The sequence below is a fragment of the Plectropomus leopardus genome, chromosome 15 (assembly GCF_008729295.1).
Source record: "Plectropomus leopardus isolate mb chromosome 15, YSFRI_Pleo_2.0, whole genome shotgun sequence".
NCBI lineage: Eukaryota > Metazoa > Chordata > Actinopteri > Perciformes > Serranidae > Plectropomus > Plectropomus leopardus.
This window is the reverse complement of record NC_056477.1, coordinates 14345529-14366011: the sequence shown is the minus strand read 5'-3', so window position 1 is coordinate 14366011 and position 20483 is coordinate 14345529. Positions and strand designations below refer to the sequence as shown.

The following is a 20483-nucleotide window of genomic DNA, read 5'->3' as shown; positions in this document are numbered from 1 at the left end:
CCAATAAGAAATTGTTTGGACATTTTCAATTTTGTTCATCTTTTATAATACGCCAGTTCATTTTTGTTTTGGTTGATAAAATCCTTTGTGAACACAACTACAGAAATAAAGGAAAACAAATCCAACACAGATGTTTACAAGAGACAAGTGCTACCACTGTTAAAGACACGACACATGCACATACACCCACAGACAGAAACATCTAAGTACCTGTGAGAAACCACCAGGACAGTGAGTGTGTGTAATTATTGCATGCTTAGTTTATTTGGACTTGTTCTCAATTTGAGGCACTTCAATCTTTTCCCCGGTGAGGAACTGCCAGATGCCTCCTCTGTAGTTCTCATTTCCCAAAGAGTACAGGAAAACATTGAAGGTGGGAGAGGTCTTAGCCAGGATAGGTGCCATCTGCAGAGACAGGTGTGAGCATGAAAAGGTTATTAGTGCTGAACTTGAGGAGCATTACTGATTATTATGAAAATGCGATGAAATACAATTATCAGCCATAACTGTGTGTTTAGCTAATATATTCCCATTAACTATTTCCATTTTCAAAATTCGCACATGCTTTTCCTAATGCTGTGTGCACACAGTGAGCAAAAAGATCACAGTGTGGCCAGCTACATTACTGTGGTGTCAACGTTGAGTGCTGCTTAAGTGCTCAGTAGCTTAGCGACATTGTTACAGGGATGTGTGCGTCTGTTATTTGCAACAAAGCACCTAAGCTGAACGCCATCTAAAGGTTGTATTTGGTCAAAAATATATTTATGCTTTTCCTCAGCCAGAAACAAAACAAACTATACAATTGCTTGATGCTCCACTGCATCATTGGAGCGCTGAATAAACTCGAGGCCAGCTCAATTTTGATTTCTCGCGTTCACGCTCGGCTTCAGGAGCAAGTGTAAGGCATCAGCTTGTAACATAATGTCACTGGCCTCTTTAGAAAATGACTTATACCTTGTTGCTGTGTTGCTCATATTGTGGACACAGCATAAGACAGTCCAAAAATATTGTTTAACATGAACAATTATCTCCCAAATTGAAAAACCAGAGTGCTAAAAATCAAATTGTCATGTCATTGGATAAAGTCTGGAGCTGCTCCACAGACAATGAATTGGGAAAGATGCTCTAGCTGAGCAAGTTTCTGTTGAAGCTAAGACCACTACAATGGAATAAAGCTCATTTGAGTATAACTGAGAAAACAAATATTATGTTCGTCCACAAAATCAGGCTCCCATTCATTGTCTATGGAGCAGCTTTGTTTATAGAAAAATGACAAAATCCCAGTAACAGCTGGTGCATTATATGTGTTGATTGTCAAGGTGTTGTGGCATTCATGCTTTTTTGATGCTACCACAGGAGGCGCCAAAGTCAGAAATACTTACATCCAACACATGAAGATTTTTAAGATATTTTACTATCTATGTACAGTATGTGTGTCCAAAATGCAAGTGTCCAGATTATACGATCTGCATTTCAAAATATATACATTACTATGTTTGATTTCTAGTGGAAAGTTTTGTATGCTTATTTGTCCTTACCATCCTGAGCTTGGGGGAGACCAGGTTGGCGTTCTCCACAGCGGCGTAGAAAGCCAGGATGCCATAGGGGCCCCAGCAGAACAGCATGGTCTTAAGAGGAGTGTTGGGGTTGAACTACAGAGAGCAAAGCACAAAGAGAGGCAGAGCAGGAGGGATAAACATGAATGATTAGTTATGATCAACCATTAGGAGTGAAGCAGACAAAAACGCCTTGTGTCATGAGGTCGAGTCACACGGCTGGGATAATGTCTGGGAGTGTCTTTGCTAAGATCATTCATGCTCCGCTAAAAAACAGAAACAGCTAGAGAGTAAAGAGGCAGTTTGTTATAATCCAGGGGTCAAAATAGGCATTTGACTACTTAGGTTCGCCTCTTAAGTAGTTAAAGTTGGAAAAATCTTTTTATCCCACACTGTCTTAACTTGTTTTAAGTCTGCATTGAAGCTATATAATGTTTAAGATAAGTGAAATATTCAAAATCCACAATAAAGTTTGGCTGTACAGCATCAATTTTTAGTGAAAATCCAGTTATAAAAGCATTTCAGGATATTAATAAAAGCATCCCACCACTTGGCATGAGACAAGTTTGGACAAGTATATCCATCCAGGATTTTTTTATGCCATACTTGTCCCACAGTTGACATATTGCCCAGTGTGTAACTATACATTTCATTACATAATTGCTTTGCCCCGGTGGAGAGCTTTGGTGTCTCTACTCTGCAGCCTTTGTGTGTAATGAAAGTGTCTCTGCCCAACTCAGATGACTGTGAGTAATGGGCTTACGCAACATAAAGTGTGACAACCTGATTCAGCCCCTGAGGAACTCCACTATTGAACTCACCATTCACAGATACACTGTTCTGTTCAGCGCACACCAGCTACTGTCCGCATTCCCAGCTGAAGCACTCAGTCTTCCCCTGTGGCAATGACCTATATATGTCCGAGCTCACGTGCTCCACTTTTACTGTCTGTTTGTCACTGAGTAAGTACCACGTGAGGAAGTCGGGCTAACACTAGAAAGAGATTCATTCACAGTCCTGCATTTAAAATCTCACTTGAGTAAAAGTATATTATTACAATCAGGAAATAGTACATAAAGTATTAAAAGTAAAAGTACTCAATGAAGAAAAATGTAATGCAACTGTTACTCTATTACATTACTGTTGTTGAAATTTGTAGCTTATTTTCTTGGATTCTCATGAATTTCAGCTAACGTTCTCCATTAATTGAGTGATTGTTTGGTTTGTAAAAATTCTGAAAATAGCGAGAAAAGACAATCATAGGTTGTCAGAGACAAAAGTGACACCTTCACAATGCTTGTTTTGTCCAGTAAATGGCACAAAATTACAAATTATTTAGAACACATTAAACATAATTAAGGAAAAGCAGCAAATCGTCACATTTGTGAAGCTAGAACCATTAGATATGTTTGCATGAAAAATGACTTAAATGATCATAATTTATCACCACTTAATTTTCTGTCCAAGCTTTACTTTTATATAATGTTTGATAGTGTATTTTTTTTTGAAAATGTCATATTGTATAAGCGTTATATATGTTTTGTGCAAAAATCTTACTTTGTAAACTAATCAGTGCTGTTGGATTAATGTTGTGAAGTAAAAGTACAATATTTCCTTCTGACTTATTAAGTATAAATAGAAAATGGTACAAAAAGAAAAGAAAGAAAAAGTCCAAGTACCTCAAATTTGTACTTAAGTCCAGCACTTTAGTTAATGTACTTAGTTACATTCCACTACTGCGATTGGGTGACTTCAAAGGATGAATCTTTATGTGGACTGCATATTTGTAAGGATTTGTGTGTTCGTTAACTGCTCTGTTACTTAACTGCCTGTTTCTTGGATTTCAGTCATTTCTGAATTCCTTCGCATCAAGCATGTGATTAAATTTGGGTTTTGAGCAACTAGAGCAAAACAGAGTCAGTCTGTCTCTGGCTGGCATGAAAACATGAACTGCTTTGCTAACTTGTATTTAAAATCTGTATGTATTACTTCATTCTTCTGATCCTTTGTTGATGGATTTTCTTTAAACTTACCCTGGGGTTTCCAGTCTTCTTGAATTTCTGTGCAATGGACTGGTAAGAGGACATGACAACAAACACCTGGATGGCCATGTTGAAGATAGCCATGGGGATTAAGAAAGACACGTAGTTTCTGTGGGGAGAAAAATGCACACAGGGCTGTGAAATCAATACTCACAGTGAGGGATAAAGAATGCAATCTATATTTATCTTGACTGCATTGTGAAGTCTCTGTGTGCATCAGTACCTGTCTCCCTTGCTGTAGTCCAGAGTGCAGCAGGTCCTGAGGGGCTCGTAGTCGTACTCTCCCCAGCCGATGAGCGGCATGGCAGACCAGAAGGCAGTGAAGAGCCAGATAAATACAGAAAGAGTGATAGCGCTGCTCCACTGCAGCTTTGTCCCTGATAAAAACAGGTTCAAAACATCATTTCAAACACCTCTTAAAAAAAGGTCATGCAGAAACACTTTGTTTTAACATGTTAATAGCAGAGTGCCTAGCTGTCTACTCTGTACAGAAAATGGTGTGAACTGCAGACCAGGTGTTAGTCACTTCCTCCTCCCCTGTATCCTTTTATTAATGATAGCTAATAATAGCAGTGGGGGTGATTTTTTCCTCACTATTAAAAGAAAACACTTTCTACTTAACACTCAAACCTCGCAGGTTGCAATTTTTGCACCATCTGCTTAGAACAACTTCTCTGTTTGTCATCATCACATGATATTTGGGTGATTATTTCACCGTGCTACTAGAACAATCTGTGGTAAATTAAAAAACAGCAGGCCATTTATTGACCAGCTGGCCTTTTTCAGAATTACAGGAGGTCTTGAGATCAGCTAAAAACTGAGAACAAAAACCTGCTCAGTGTTTGCTTGGATGTTGGGTGTGTGTGTTTGAGCCTGTGCTCCTTGGAGGAGGGAAAACAAAATGAATTTGCTTGTCCATGTGCTTTGCCTACAGGGACAGGAGAAGGTGTAAACTTACTAGTGCAGTACTGGTGGTATCTGTCCCAGGCGATGGCGGCCATGAAGTGGATGCTGGCGAGAGCTGTCACGAAACCCTGGAAACCGTGAGTCTGGCATCCATCAGAGCCATAGGGCCAGTACCTGGAGACAGAGGGTGCAGAAAAAGCAGGATGTGCTAAATCAGCTTCATGACCAAATATAAGAAAGCTGGTTGATTTTTATGTATTTTAACCAAACCTTTATTTAACCAGAAAAACCTTTTGAGATTTAAAAAAATGTCTTTTTCAAGAGCCTGACCAAAACAGGCAGCCTCATAAATTACAGACAGACAAGATAGAACAAAAATCAAAATATGCAACTCCAAAACAAGCAATACAAAACACAAAAAGGAGTTACTAAAGGTGAAGTATGTTAATATATGCTATAAGTGAAACATAAAAACTAGAAAAATTAAGACCAAGCAATCGGGTAATTTTTAGAGCATGGGTCTATATTTAAAAATACATAAATAATAATAATAATAGAGTATAATCTCCCAGACTCAGTGAGAGCAGCATCTCTCATCTCGTGATTACTGCTTGAAAATCCCCTGCACATTATGACATAGGCTTTAGCAGTGTATTGACCCCCCACACCCCGTCTCCACAGCCCTGATTGTCTCCATGTATTGATTATACGTCGCCATGTATTTATGAATCATGTCAAAGACAGGTAGCCAGGTCTAATTTGCTCATTACATATAATTTTGGCCACATTTGGCCATATGAAATAGCCATTATGAAAGGAGGGGGGCGGTTACATCACTCACCTCAGGAAGCTGGAGAAAGCAGCGACGGTGGCGTTCATAGAGATGCCCATATCAGCCAGGGCTAAGCTGAACACGAGGAAATTGCTGGGGGTCCTCAGCTCCCTCACTTTGAGGAAAGCGACGACTGTCACCGCGTTTAAAAAGAAACCCAGCAGACCTTTGGGTGGAGGAGAGATAAACAATCATTAATGAACTGGCCGTGCGCGGCGGTGAATGGAAATCAGTGCGCACGGCGATGCTTATTGCGCCACATGCAGCACCATGATATTTCACAAGCAAACATCATGCCTTTGTTTACATACAGTGCGTAAATTTGTCAGTTTAAAGTGAAAGCTGAACACAAGAGGCAGCCTCCTGCATCATGAGCAGCGACCGGGGGGCGTCAGGTCCTGCCATGCCCTCGCAGCCTCGCAGTGTTTTTGGCTGAATTCCAACACAAAACAAAATACACTCACCCTCCACCAGCAGACACGATCCCAGCGAGAACACATCGAAGTCGGAGAAGCCCTCCGGTAAAGGATAAGACGAAACCATACTGAAGCTGTATTGACACAACAAAGTGCAGCTGTCACAGACTTTTCACTCCTCCCCAGTCCGTTCGTTTACGATGTGCCTCAATGTAGCCGAAGGAAGCCCGCTTTTAAAGGGGCATTTCACGTGAAAAGCATGCACTTTATTATGTAAAGCCCTCCACTCTCTGTCGCCCCAATCCGTGCAGGAATGTCTTAATGAACATAACCACACAAACCGCAACCCTTAATGCGTATTTGCCCACCGCGACCAGTAAAGCCCTCAATTAGTTACACAACAAGCCTTTGTCTCTGCGTCCCGGTGAGGATGCAGCCGCTGCTGATGTCAACAGGACGAGGCGACGCGTCTGATGCAGCCTACAGCTCTGCCGTCGCTTTAAGGAGACACAACAGGTGTCTGCAGAGCTCCAGCCCCCTTCCAATCACAACTGCACACAACCGCAACAAAAGATATCCACTGACAACAACAACAAAAATCACCCCTATTATTCTCCTGCGATACATGAGGCTATGTGAGTGTTTACAGCATCACAAATACAGACTGAATACAGACAGGTGGTTTCTTATCAGCTTGCGGGAGAATAGAGATTTTTTCATTTCTTTCTAGTATGCCAATGCCTTGCATCTTATGCACAGTATATATTTAAATGAAATGCACGTGATGTGTTTTAATCCATCAGTGCCCATTCACAGATTGATATAAAGTGTTAATTGCGACACTACAGAGGATCCATGTTGATCTGATCCTTTATTAATCCTTTGTCCCATATGGCAGGACTCTGTTTTCACTAGTGGCTGTTGAACTGGACATGTCAGCATTGGTTTTGTGCACATTTATTTAGTTTATAGGAAATAAAACACAAATGGCCCAAAAATGGCATCTGCTCTCAAGGACTAAACAACATTGCACTTTTGGAACTGCAGACACAACATGTGTCATCAGAGGCTGGAGTCTGGAGTTTCCTTTCTGATAAGGGCTAAATGGAGCGCACAACAATAAAAGCCAGTATTCATATTCAGCTTTAGCTGATCAACAAAGCATGTAAATGAAATCCAGCCATCATCCCCAGGCCTCAGTGGATCTGTCATGTTTCAGTTGCGACATCATTTGCAGCTTTTCATGCCACGGGAATAGAGGGGACACAAGCCCTGACATTGTATTGCTCAGGTTTTTCCTTAGGATTATAGGATCAGAAGATATTGGGAAATAGGTTAAAATGTGTGAGTTCTACATGTTCAATCAATCTATATATATATATATATATATATATATATATATATATATATATATATATATATATGGTTTGTGGTTTTAAGTGTTTAGCTGTCACATTTTGCACACTTATTACTTTTTTTCCAGTCCAGATTTGCCTTTGTGAAATTGGTCATACTAAAAACAGAGTCTTTGACAAAGGCACAGGAGACAAACAGATTAAATGAGAGAAAAACTATCTAGAACATGTACAGAAATACTGACACAAATGAGTATATGAGTAATACATTAGTATTTGGATGTTTTTTGATAACTTTTTCTGCTGAACATGGAAGTCTAATTTGATAACTCTTGCTTCATTTTAACCTAGTACTGATATTGTTTAATCTGGCAAACATTTCAAAACACCACTTGTTGTAATGTTACTGAAGTATTTATGTTTTTTAAGACTTTTGCACACTAAGAATGACATTGCAGCTCAAAATGGGTCCAGTCTTCTAGTTCATATGTAAAAGGGGGTCTTTATTTGCTTCAGTAAATGAGATTAACTGCTTGCAGTGTGATATGGAATGTTTAAGTTTTTGAACATGATTGCTCAACACGTTTAGAGCCTCAGTACAGACCTACACGGCTGTAAAACCAAACATACCAAATGACCTTTGACGCAAATGGATGTTAATGCAAAAGGTTCAGTAGTGTAATAAATCTAAACTAAAGGGCAAATACTTCTGGAAAAGGGAAGACTTTAAAATATCAGTATGCGGCAAACAAGTCAGGAACTATTGTTGTCTCTGTTTAATCTGTCATTATCAATCTATAAAATTTATTAATCTCTATTAAACATTTTATTTTGTACCAAAACCCCTGGCCTGACTGTGGGTAAATGTAGGTCAGATGGTAAGTGGCGTCTTGCTGCCAAGTTGTTCACACACATTGAAAGCATGTGTTTCGCCATCTCTTTAAGGGCCACAGTAGGTACGCTTTGTAGTGCCAGCCAAGTGTAACACTGAACTTACAGTCTGATGAAATACCAGGAATGGGTGCCAAATTAGTCATGTAGTATTTACTTACATTGCAAAACAAAAGCTTTACAATTGGAGGTGTTTTCCCGTAGTAGTGTGGGACTCAAAATGGGTTACTGAGGTGGAATAAAAGCCATTGTGAGTCACGTTCATTCATACTGATTCAACATGCATTCCTTACTGTTGCAGGCTTTTTTGTTATTCTAACAAATTGTGTTTGTTTAGAAAATACCACTGTGTTTCATATTGAGAAATGGTCTGCATAAAACTCATGTGCAGATATAAAATGGATGTAGGGGGGATGGAATGCCAAAAGGAGGAAAAACTTAAAGAATATGTATTTTCTGTCATCGTGGATGGGTTACTGAATGGGTCTACCGGCACAGGCCCAGGGGCCCAAAGTGTTATGGGGTCCCCCTGGCCATCACCTGCAAAATACTACTTAAATAAACATGTACCAACAGCTAAGAAACTCAAAATGACTACAAGGAGGCACGAAAAGAACATAAAAATGCTCCAGGAGTCCAGTTGAAAGAATTGTGTTGAATCTGGAAGAAACATGGTCCAGAAAACAAAAGGAATTATTGGTCAATCTGACCATATTCAGTCCAATGAATTTGCTTTATTGCTATCAGACGGATGCTATTATGCACCTCTGCAGAAAACAAACCGATATTCAAATTACTTTATTCCTTCTGCTATCAGGCTGCTTAACAACCATGACAGTGATTTGGTTTGTTTCTTTTGTAGTTGTTGTCGTTTTCTTTTATCACCTGGCTCCTTGTGTAAGCCCATATGCGGCATCTTGTAGGTGTTTAAGTGTGTTCGCTGCCCTTGTCCTGACACCCATACGCCGATCTCTTGTCACTGACATGTTGTTGTTGAAGTTCCAGTGCTGCTGTTATTCTAAGCATGTTTGTTATCTATCTATTTGTGTTTACTTATTTTGATCTATGATGCAAATAGGGAAAGCTGTCAAAATGAATTGTCCTTTAGGGATGAATTAAGTTTTCTGAATCTAAATCTAAGATGCAAAGATGCAAAAATACTGCAACGAGTCACAAACTGACTACAAAAATGGGCAAAACAACCACAAAGAGACCCAAAAAGACCAAAAAAAATAATAATAATCACCTCAAAAAGACACAAAAGTACCACAAACAACAGAGACATAAAGCAAAACCAAACAAAAAAAAAAACAGACACAAAACAAAACATAAAGGTGGGGAAAAAAATGGAAAAAAGGCCCCAACAGCTGGGTAATTTTATTTTCTCTTACTTTGCATGAGTCCGAGTATCTATCTGATTTCTAACTGTGGAAATATTAGTTGTTTTGTGATGGAAAACATTAAAAGTTAAATACATTTAAAAGAAAAAGATGCCAGATTAAGAAAATATTGGGTGAACATCTGCTGAGTGCAGAGGCCCTAAGGTGGGAGCCACATGCTATGGTATAGGGGCCACCTTGTGGTAAAACGTAGTGCTGTCCACTTACAGATTAACAGTCACGGCAGGGCTCAAATGAACAAGCTACATTTGAGGGAAAGAAAAAATCCAAACATCACTGTGGATTATGACCATTTCGGAAGTGTTTTTCTGTGATAATAAATAGGGACGTCTCTGCGCAGCCTATCGGATTCCGGGATGCAATACGCATCCAAATGAAAAGAACGCCAGTCCTTTCACTAATCCTTGTCTATCCTTTTTATCTCGGGACTCATAGCAGTCGGATCACTATGGGACAGCGAAGCGGTGGGACAAAGCCATGCGGATGATATTCCTGTAAATGAGAGAAAAAAGCAAGTCTGTTTGACTTCAGTGGGCGCAAACTGGGCGCATGTAGACAAGCTGCGTATGCGTAAACGTGGGCCAAAATGTTCCTCGTCCTGCTCCTGGGGCTCTACGTGGCCACAGGTGAACTTCTCTCCCCAGTGAGCTCCTGCCCGTCGCAGTGCAGCTGTTTTTACCACAACCTGAGTGATGGATCAAAGGCCAGGTAAGGAGCTTGTCCATATGAAAATCAATTTATATATTTAAAAAAAGCACATTAGAATGTGCTCTGGTTTGTGCGCACAGACGCATCTTTTAGACAGACATGTCAAATTCTTATATTAGGACAGCTGTTTGCATAGAGGTGAGCACGTGTACAAAAGATAATTCAGGGAGTGCATGTCGGTCCAATTTTATTTAATGCAGGATTATCTCTCAAAGGCACTTTCAACATCACCATGCGTTGTATGCGAGTTTAGATGGATTGGGGAAAAAATATTTTTCCAGAATTATTAACCAGCATTTTTGCTTCTTGTAAACTTACTACATGTTTTATATCCTTTAGACTAAAAAAAACGCCATTTAATCAATAATCAATCAGATTTTAATGCGTATTTATCATAAATTATGTTTATTTTTTTGTTTACTGTTACATTGCAAAACTGCGTAATTTGTGACTCGAATGTGAACACAAATATGATGTCTCCATTTCAGGAGCGTGATTTGCAACGACCCCGAGATCTCTCTCGTGCCTGTCGGGTTTCCTGTTGACACGTCCAAACTGCGGATTGAGAAGACGGCCATCCAACAGATACCAAGCGAAGCCTTCAACTACCTCTCCAGTCTGGAATTCCTGTGGATGTCTTTCAACACGCTGTCCGCCTTGAGCCCGGACAGTTTCCGGGGACTGCTCAACCTGGAGGAGCTTCGTTTGGACGGGAATGCCCTCACCGCCTTTCCCTGGGAATCTCTCATGGATATGCCCAGTCTCAGACTTCTCGATTTGCACAACAACCAGCTCACTTCGCTGCCAGCGGAGGCCACCTCTTACATCAAGAACCTCACCTACCTGGATCTGTCCAGCAACAGCCTGCTGACGCTGCCGGAGGAGGTGCTGTCCACCTGGCTGGCGGCAAAACCTGTGCAAGGGCCAGAGAGCTCCAAAATGATACTTGGTAAGAAGTCCCTGCTTGATTTAAAATACAAAAAGCACATAACACTGTGTGTAAAGTGTGTTAATTTTAAAGTCAAAGGTCATATTTTATTTCAATACATCCTACACTGCAAAATCTGTCAAGTCTATCTAACATAAAATAATCAACCAATTGTCTTGGAAAAGTGAAGTAAATATAACTATAAATCCTAATTTGTGTTTACTTTATATCTAAGTCTTAAGTTTACTTGAGATTACTTCATATGTAAGTTTTAAATTGACTTAATAGTCTGTATTTACTTAATTTTGTGTTGCAACTTAAAAATGACAAGTTTGATTAAATCAGTCTAAGTTTGTGATTACTTTTCGTTCTTTCTAAGTACTAGCAAGTTCAGTTAACCAAGTTAGTTTGACTTAACTTGATCATGACAGAGAGGATTTTGCCAATAATGAAGTTAGGAGATCTGCAAGTTTTGTTTAATTTATAAAAATGTACAAATATAATGAACTAGTTTGCCACCAGCAGAATACAGATATACAGTAAACTTGGTTTACTGAAGTTACTAAAACTTAGACAGATTGAATCACTTAAACTTGTCATTTTTAATTTGCAACAACTTCACAGATTTAAGTAAATACAACTATATTTTAAGTAAACTTAACAATTAGACATAAAATAAACAAACTGAAATTAACAGTTATATTAGTTACTTTTTCAATTTTTTTCCTTTCAAGTAAAATCAACTTGTCAGATTTAACAGTGTATTCAGCATATACATGCATTCATTAAATAGTTTAAAATATACTATGATGTATGGACAATTTGTCAACAACTTTAACTCTTTCTGTGGACAAACATAAGTTGAATCTGATCTATATGCAAAACGCCAAGTTTATTTCACACTTGCTCATCTTCTGTGTTTAACCCATTCATTCTCATATTCATCTGTACAGCTGGATCAGCTCTTAAGGCTGGTGCTTTGGTCAAGGACAGGGAGGCGGGAACGACAACACAACCTGACCTTGATCACTAGACCCCCATCATCATCATCATCATCATCATCATCACCACCACCACCACCACCACCACCACCATCATTGCCGTAGTCATGGTCATGATGTAGTTTATGAATTAAATGTTAATCCTCTTACAGGATTAACATCCAAACATCCACACCGGCCATCTGCAGGCTGGTCTATCACTTTGCACTCAGCTTGACGATCGTCTTCCCTTTGTAACCTCTCTTATGGCCTCGCCCTCACCCTCAGGTCTCCATGACAACCCCTGGGTGTGTGACTGTCGGCTCTATGATCTGGTCCAGTTCCAGAAGTCTCCGACTCTTTCGGTGGCATTCATTGACACGAGGCTCCGGTGTTCAGCTCCTGAGAGTGTATCAGGGGTCTTATTTAGTGACGCAGAGCTGCGGCGCTGTCAGCTCCCACGCATCCACACGGCTGTGGCGCGAGTCCGGAGCGCAGTTGGGAACAATGTGCTGCTCCGTTGTGGGACAATTGGAGTCCCCATCCCAGACCTGTCGTGGCGTAAGGCAGATGGGCGACTCCTTAATGGAACAGGTGAGTCAGCAGATCTTTGCAGTGTTGGAAGAAGTATTTAGATCCTTTACTTAAGTAAAAGTATTACTACCACAATGTTAAAAAAATACTATGTTGCAAGTACAAATCCTGCATTAAAATGGTTCTTAAGTAAGAGGTAAGTATAATCAAGAAAATGTATTTAAAAGTATTAAAAATAGAAGTATTCAATGCAGAAAAATCCACAAAAAAAGAGCCCATGTACAAAAACTCCAAATTATGAAACAGAAAAAAAATTCCACCACTGGATCATTGCATGTTTGTCCGTGTTGTGTCTGAGACTAGATGCTTTTGTCTGCACTGTGCTGTTAATTAAACAGACAGCTTCCAGTGGAAATATTAAGGTTATAAGTCTGCCAAACAGCTGTGGCTACAACACTGAGTTATGCAACACTGCTGATTATCATTGCAACATTGTATAATCAACTGCTTTGTGTCTCTTTGCACATCAGTGAAAGGGGATATTTGGCAGAGGCCACATAATATTGTTATTTTAAATTTAATACCTTTTGTCACCATTGTAAAACGACCATACTCTCCCCTCTCTGCCACCACAGTCCAGCAGGAAACCTCAAAGGAGGGAATCACCTGGTCCATCCTCAGTGTCCCAGCTGTGTCCTATCGGGATTCAGGGAAATACATCTGCAAGGCCTCTAACTATGCGGGGAACGCTGAAGCTGTTATTTCTCTCATTGTCTCTAACTCACCAAAACCTGAGGGGAACCAAACCAGCAACGACAAGAAATCCAAAGCCAAAAAACCCAACCAAATGGGCAAAGCTGCCTACCAGGAGAAACTGGTGGCCAGATATGTGGTCCCAACATCCGCCCCTTCGTCCCTGCCTGCTCTAGATCCAGGCCTTCCACCTGGTCTTGGTCCCGATCCAGGACTAGCCAGTTACAGCCTGACTGACAGAGCCACCCCGGGGCCTGCCACTTCCTCCAACCCAGATGCACTGCTGGATCTGGAGAAAACTAATCTAAGCAACTTGGCAGCCAACACCTCATCGCTGCAGCAGGACCCGGATAGGGTGGTGCGCTCTGTAAAAGTAGTGGGGGACACAGACAATACAATTTATTTAAACTGGAGAGCCCCTAAAGCCAAGAACACAACAGCGTTTAGTGTGCTGTACGCTGTGTTTGGAGAGAGGGACATGAGGAAGATCAACGTTGGGGCAGGGCAGAACCGTGTCACCATCGATGGGCTGGTGCCCAGGACCAAGTACATTGCCTGTGTGTGTGTGAGGGGGCTGATCCCCAAGAAGGAGCAGTGTGTCATATTTTCCACTGATGAAGCAGCCAGCGCCACCGGGACCCAGCGGCTGATTAATGTGATTGTGATCACAGTGGCGTGTGTCATCGCGGTCCCGCTCACTGTCATCGTGTGCTGCGGGGCTCTGAAGAGACGCATTCAGAAGTATTGGGGGAAGAAATCCAAGGACATTCAAGATTCATATGTGACCTTTGAAACACTGTCGCCTGGCACAAAGGCCAAAGGGCTCGAGGGCGAGTATTTGAACAGACTGAATCCAGAGGAGTCCAACAGGCTGCTGTCGGCCCGCTCCAGCCTGGACTCCGAGGCCACAGCCAAGATAGAGGGACAGCCTAATGAGTACTTCTGCTGACGTCATGCTCCAGCTCCGGCTCCTGCTCCACGCCATCTTCCTCGCACTCACCCACATCCACGCCCCAGTCCGACCCCTAATACCCATTCACAACCCCATCACCACCCCCATCCCCACGTCCACCCGCATCCATATCCCCATCACTACCAGTACGGTCACCCTCAGCAACATCCTGACGTCAGTCCCCCTCCCACACGCTCCCGTACGCCCACGCCATGGGATTCCCCCCCACCTGTCCCTCCTCGCTGGATCATGCCTCCGACTCCACCACCACAGAGATCCAACTTCTATCAAAGGACTTTTGCACGCTGCACTATAATGGAAATATCAGTTTAGAGGAATATTTGACATTCATTTTTTTTGTCCAGATATTTGTGGGATATTTCCTGCAGATAGAGTTAAACTCACTGGACTGTCATACATGCATTCACGCATTGATTATATGACAACATTCAAACACACTCAGAATGTTTTTATCACTAAGCCTGTCAGAGAAACACGTCAAAAGCTGAAAGAGCACAACAATAATCACTGTAATTTATATTTCATCTCATTTGCATGGCCCAGCAAAGAAACCTCTGCAACGTGATCTGACTTTAAGGGAACTCGACGGTCGACACTCCATTGTTTATATCATATATGTATGTGTATGATTTGTATATACTTTACTGGATGATGTACACTTACATATACAAATAAGTCTGTGCCTCTGTATATATCTGTCATATGTTCTCAGAGAAGATATACACATAGGCATGGTTCAACACTCTGGTGTATGGAGAAAAGCTGGAGCTGGAGAGAAGTACAGAAAGGACTGAACTATGACACAATGTAAATAGAGTGGAAATGATGCAAAATATTAAACAATTTCTATTCCCAGCAATGAGACACATACTGAAATATCTTTATGTACCTGTTTCGTGCCACCTAGAGGCATCATTACCCCAATAAATGTAGATCTATTCATTCCAATGATATTATTTGAATATAGTGGAATAAAACTTTTATACATATCCAGTTATCAGTACTGTGTGTTCTTATATGTTTACTTTCACCTCACCATGTTGATCAATTTTCAAAGTGGGTTTCCATCAGCAGTGATTTAAAATGGGTGATTTTTCATTTCATGTTTCATATTTTGATGTTTGATCAAAGTAATTTCAAGGAATTAGGTCAAGATTAAACAACTCTTTACTATCAGTTCGTCTGACACTTTGCAATAAGTTCCTTGAAAATTTGCAAGTTATTTTTACTTTAAAAATGGTATTTATTATAATAAGAACAAACTTCTTTCAAGAGCCTTGAATGGTGACTTATTTCCTTGGAAAAAATGCAGATAATCTACACCAAAATGAATGTATTAACTTCTATAGCTACACACTAAATGGCTGATAAAGTGAAACTCCCAAATATGTGTTGATGGGTTGCCAACTTTTATTATTTTATTATTTCAACTGTTTTATTACCAAATAGGAGGGGTAAATACCAGTTGGAGAGACCTTCTGTAAAACAAAACAAAAAAAACAACAAAACACTGGCAACCTTAAACTTGTTATTAATGGCGTATAAGTGATCGAGAAAGCATTAGTTAGTTAATTACAAGCCTCCATAAAAGTTGACCTAACAAAAAGTGGTACCGTCTTAAACACATAGTGGGTCAGACCTGCTGGCTGTGTCCGGTGTTAATCATGCGTGTCTCTCCCAAGAATTAGATGCCACTTGCTCAGTGCGCGGTACGTCAGGGATTAAGCCTAATAGGCTTCACTCGTCTGCCACACTCGACATGTCTTGAGAACGAATGTAGTCCTCAACTTTAGGGATTTCCGCGGACTATGGACATAATTTGTTACCTGCTGGTTATAGCTTTGTTTAACATCCAGGCGTATATCACTTATTCTCAATGTTTGCGGGGGTGCAGCTGTGTGGAAGACCGTCATGGCAGGTAAGACCTTAATTCATGTTGTCTAAGCTTCACCGAGGTGGAGGTATTTATAACTTATGTAACTGTGTCAGTGGGTGACGGTAGATACATTAAAGACATATAGTAATGTAAAACGTGCATGTTGTCTCAAAAGGGGTTGGCTTTAGGGGGTATGACTGTAAAAAGTAATTCAGGGAACCTGCCACCACAGCCTTGTGGGATAAAAATTCTCATTTAGTGAGCTATATAAACCTTGTAAGTTGCAAACATTATTTTTGAAAAGTTGTGCTGGCATAATGATGTTGACAATTCCATCAACTTAATATTGTGTGCAGTTTATACTCAAATGTATGTGTTAATTGATTTCAAACAAAATTTAAGTTGTAATGAATTTGGTTTTAAATCCCATCCCTTGACCACTTAAAATGCCTGGACAAATTCAGACAGACTGTGTTAGAGACCAGCAGGCCAAACAGCTATGACACAAAGGACATTTTCTTACTTAAAAAGGTGTTTTTTTGCTATCAGTTATTAAGTAAGCAATACTTAAAAATGCCTTTGATTGTAGAAAAAAAGCTGATTACCCCTAACTCATTGTACGTGATTTCATTAGAAGTTGTCATAACTCAACAGGACTGATGCAAACTGTTGTGCAATTTATTTATTTATTTTTAGAGTATAGATTGAGGTTTGCAGCTCTAATTTGGGATCCTATATTCTGTTTATTAAGTGTCAGGTTACACAGTAACTAAATGTCCATTTAAACTCTTTCCTTTAATCATAGGTCGCTCATTTGTATGGAGGAGAGCGCGTTTGGGGCCATACCAGACAACCTTCCAGATGATATGACCAAAATACGAATAGAAAAATCTCACTTCACTGAAATACCCAGAGGCGCATTCTCAAAAACACCCTCCTTGGAGAACCTGTGGCTGAACTTCAATGATATCACAGTGATAAACTCAAAGGGTCTGGAGGGTTTGGGAAACTTAACTGAGCTCCGTCTGCAAGGGAACAAACTCCGTTCAGTACCATGGACAGCGTTCGAGGACACGCCGGCCCTCAAGATCCTGGACCTGAAGCACAACCAGCTGGACGTCCTGCCAGAGCATGCGTTAAAATTTTTGCCAGGTCTGACTTACTTAGACTTATCCTTCAATCAGCTTACGGTGATATCAAAGGAGGTCTTCCAAAACTGGCCTCTGTACCAAAAACTACAGAGCACGGAGGAGCGGGAGGCTTCAGGGCCGAACGTCGTGCTGGCGCTCCACGACAACGCGTGGCTCTGCGACTGCCGCCTGAAGGGCTTCGTGGAATTCATCAGGTCACTGAGTCCACCGATTATACTGATGAACTCCTACTTGACCTGCTCAGGGCCGGATTTTAGGGCGGGCAAGTTCTTCCACGAGATAGAGCTGCAGGCGTGCGTGAAGCCTATCGTCACCACCCCGTCCTCCAACATCAGCCTGCCTCAGGGTGCAAATGTCACCCTGCGCTGCCTCGCTAAGGCCAGGCCAGACCCCGCGGTGTGGTGGACATATGGCCTGAAGATAATCAGAGGATTTCATGGTAAGAGTGTGATGTCAACGATGTGTCATCCACACACCCAGAGTGATATCTGGTGGTAAATTAGATACTTTAACACATTTTAATCGTGGACTTTCTGGCCCGTCCTTAAGATGAGGAGGGCTAAATCTGGATATTGGCCCACTGATAATCACCACTGATTCTCTCGATCTGCACAACACCATCAGTGTTGATTAAGTGTGTTGGAGATTATAGTGTACTTCAGCCTACCTAATGTCAGCCATGTTGGGCTACTGTGTAATTAAGTAAACATCTGCGTCATTAGACTTAACCTTTAGAGTGGAGTGCTTACTGCAGATCATGACTGCAAGTAACCAGTTCAGTATAAACAAACAGAAACCAGGCTGCTGCTGCCATCAGTGTCTCTGGTACTACCTCTGTTATCACTCCTTGTAAAAACAGTCATCTGTCACAATATTATGGACAGAAACCAGAGCTGGGTAGAGTAGCTGTTACTCAAGTAAAAGTACTTCTGTACGTATTTATATGTCATAATGACAATTATCCATGTAGACGTTAATAGTATTTTGTTTTATTTTTTTTAAATTAAAGACTACAATCCACACTACAGTAATGACAGTAATGACAGTAATGAAGCACTTGGATAGTTCACCTACACATAGTTTAAAGAGTATTTGTAACATTTCAACAGGTTATTAGTTGAGATTCAACAATTCAAGTTTCAATTTGTCTGTAGATATTTATTTATGGAAGATATATGAAAACATATTCACAGAATAATTTAGCTGAACTTAAACTATAAACTCATAGTTAGTCACCACAGGTCAATTGCTGAAGTTCAACTAAATTATTCTGTGAATATTTAGGTTTGTTAATGAACTGTCACATTAACTGCAACTAATAAGCTAATGAACTGTTTCAAATACTCTATAAACTATCTTTGGGTGGACTATCCTAATTAAAGTGTTAGCTAAGACATTAATTAGAACAACATTTAGGTTGCCAAGTAAGTAAAAAAAAATCCCATGCAAGCAAGTCATCAGTAGTCTTGTCAATAATTAGTAAAGAAGTTAATGGGTAAATAATAAGAGATCTTGTAAGTATTATTAGTATTAGTATTATTACAGTCCTAGAGACTGTTGCAATGTCTTTATACTGTACTTTAAGATAAATCCTGCAAACAAGTTTGTTAGAGTTTAATCATTTGTTGATTAATTGATCAGTGGATAAAAAATAACTGTCCACTATTCTGACAATCCATTAATCATTCAAATCATTTTTCAAGTATAAAAACAATTGGTTCAAATGTCGTGATTGTAGATATATGCTTTTATGTAATTTTTTTTGTATGTAATTTTATTATTATGTTAAATTGAATATTGTTAGGTTCTGTACTGATGCTCAGACAAAAAAAGCTATTTGTTTACCACAGTTTGTGACTGCCATTATTTAGTGTTTTCAAATGATTGCGGAAATTATTGGCAGATTAATTGATAAGTAGAATTTTATTTGCAGTCTCACAATTTTTGTCTATTATAAAGCTGTTTATGTTTTGCCTTCATCTTTTTGTATGTCCCTGTTTGCATGTAGGAGTCATATTATTATTCAGACTGTTCCTTTAATGGGCACAAGTGGTTTAATTCACTGACTTTTTTTCTACCTTTGGTTGTATTCTGAGGTGCAAAAAGTTGACTGAATATGATAAAATAATGTGTTTTCAACTTGATATGTGGAAACCATTGTTAAGATAATGAACAAAATGAGTTGTCTATACTGAGTTTTATCGTTAAAGCTTGCATGTCTCTTGAAATAACATTGGATGTCCCTGTTTTTCCTCCCAGAGTCTCAGGAAAGAGTGGATGAGGACACCATCAGATCTCTCCTAGTGATCCCATCCCTCCATGCAGCTGACCGTGGTACCTACACCTGCACTGCTGTCAACTTCATAGGAAACTCCTCTGCCAGTGTCCTCCTGGAGGTTGCCTCTCCTGATGACTCCCCGTCTTCACTCTTCCCCAGCAACCTGGCTCCACCTGCTCCTGGTGATGAAAACGTCTACATTGACATCCGCATCGTCAAACAGACAGTGCGTGGTATTACCATTGAGTGGCACGCTGCCTTGGACCGCCCGGCCGAAACCTGGTTCACCATCCACTTTGGCCTCGCTGGCCCTAACAAGAAAGAAATGATCTACATCGGCCCTGGGATTCACTCTTACTCCGTCTCTGATCTGATGCCTGCTACCAAATATGAAATCTGTGTAACGCTTAAGAGTCAGGCACCACGTCCCGGCCAGTGCATTGTGTTTGTGACAGGAAGTGACATCACTGAGATGGAGCAGAGGGAGAAGCTGATTCACATAGTGGTGATAGTTTTAGCCATGGTGCTGGCTGTGCCTATAGGCATGTATGCCTGCACCACTGACACTAAGTTTACCTGCCTGGAGGGCATCGTGGCATCCTGGAAGAACCGGCGGAGGGACAGCAGCCCGTCCGGGATGGAGCGGGAGAGGCAGGGCACCTTTGACAGCCTGCAGGCCGCCAGCGACGAGGGCCTGGTTATGAAAGATTCCAGTGAAGACAGGAAGGTGAGGAGGAGGTCAGATGACAGACAGTATAAGGGCAAAGCTGACCACAGCAGACTCACAGCTGAACTATATTAAATTTCTGTTTTTTGAAGCAACAAAGGAAAACAACAAACTGATCTTGTAATACACCAATATCTCTCTACATCAGTTCATTTTGTAAAGTAGAGTAGAAAACAT

At 40.6% G+C, this 20483-nt stretch overlaps 3 protein-coding genes across 3 annotated transcripts; 2 read left to right on the top strand and 1 right to left on the bottom strand.

Annotated features, from left to right (window-relative positions):
* Positions 1-242: 242 nt before the first annotated feature.
* On the bottom strand, positions 243-6349 carry rgra (retinal G protein coupled receptor a). The gene is made up of 7 exons (XM_042502510.1): positions 5801-6349; positions 5346-5502; positions 4557-4678; positions 3822-3975; positions 3590-3707; positions 1539-1652; positions 243-405 (listed from the first exon to the last, which is right to left on the bottom strand). Exons 1-7 carry the CDS (start codon positions 5877-5879, stop codon positions 262-264), a joined length of 888 nt encoding a protein of 295 aa, XP_042358444.1. The 5' UTR covers positions 5880-6349; the 3' UTR covers positions 243-261.
* Positions 6350-9984: 3635 nt separating this feature from the next.
* lrit1a (leucine-rich repeat, immunoglobulin-like and transmembrane domains 1a) lies at positions 9985-15191 on the top strand. The gene is made up of 4 exons (XM_042502458.1): positions 9985-10106; positions 10595-11055; positions 12303-12608; positions 13184-15191. The coding sequence occupies exons 1-4, from the start codon at positions 9985-9987 to the stop codon at positions 14248-14250; spliced, it is 1956 nt and encodes a 651-aa protein (XP_042358392.1). The 3' UTR covers positions 14251-15191.
* Positions 15192-16082: 891 nt separating this feature from the next.
* Positions 16083-20381, top strand: lrit2 (leucine-rich repeat, immunoglobulin-like and transmembrane domains 2). The gene is made up of 3 exons (XM_042501619.1): positions 16083-16192; positions 16956-17740; positions 19561-20381. The coding sequence occupies exons 1-3, from the start codon at positions 16083-16085 to the stop codon at positions 20379-20381; spliced, it is 1716 nt and encodes a 571-aa protein (XP_042357553.1).
* Positions 20382-20483: the final 102 nt, after the last annotated feature.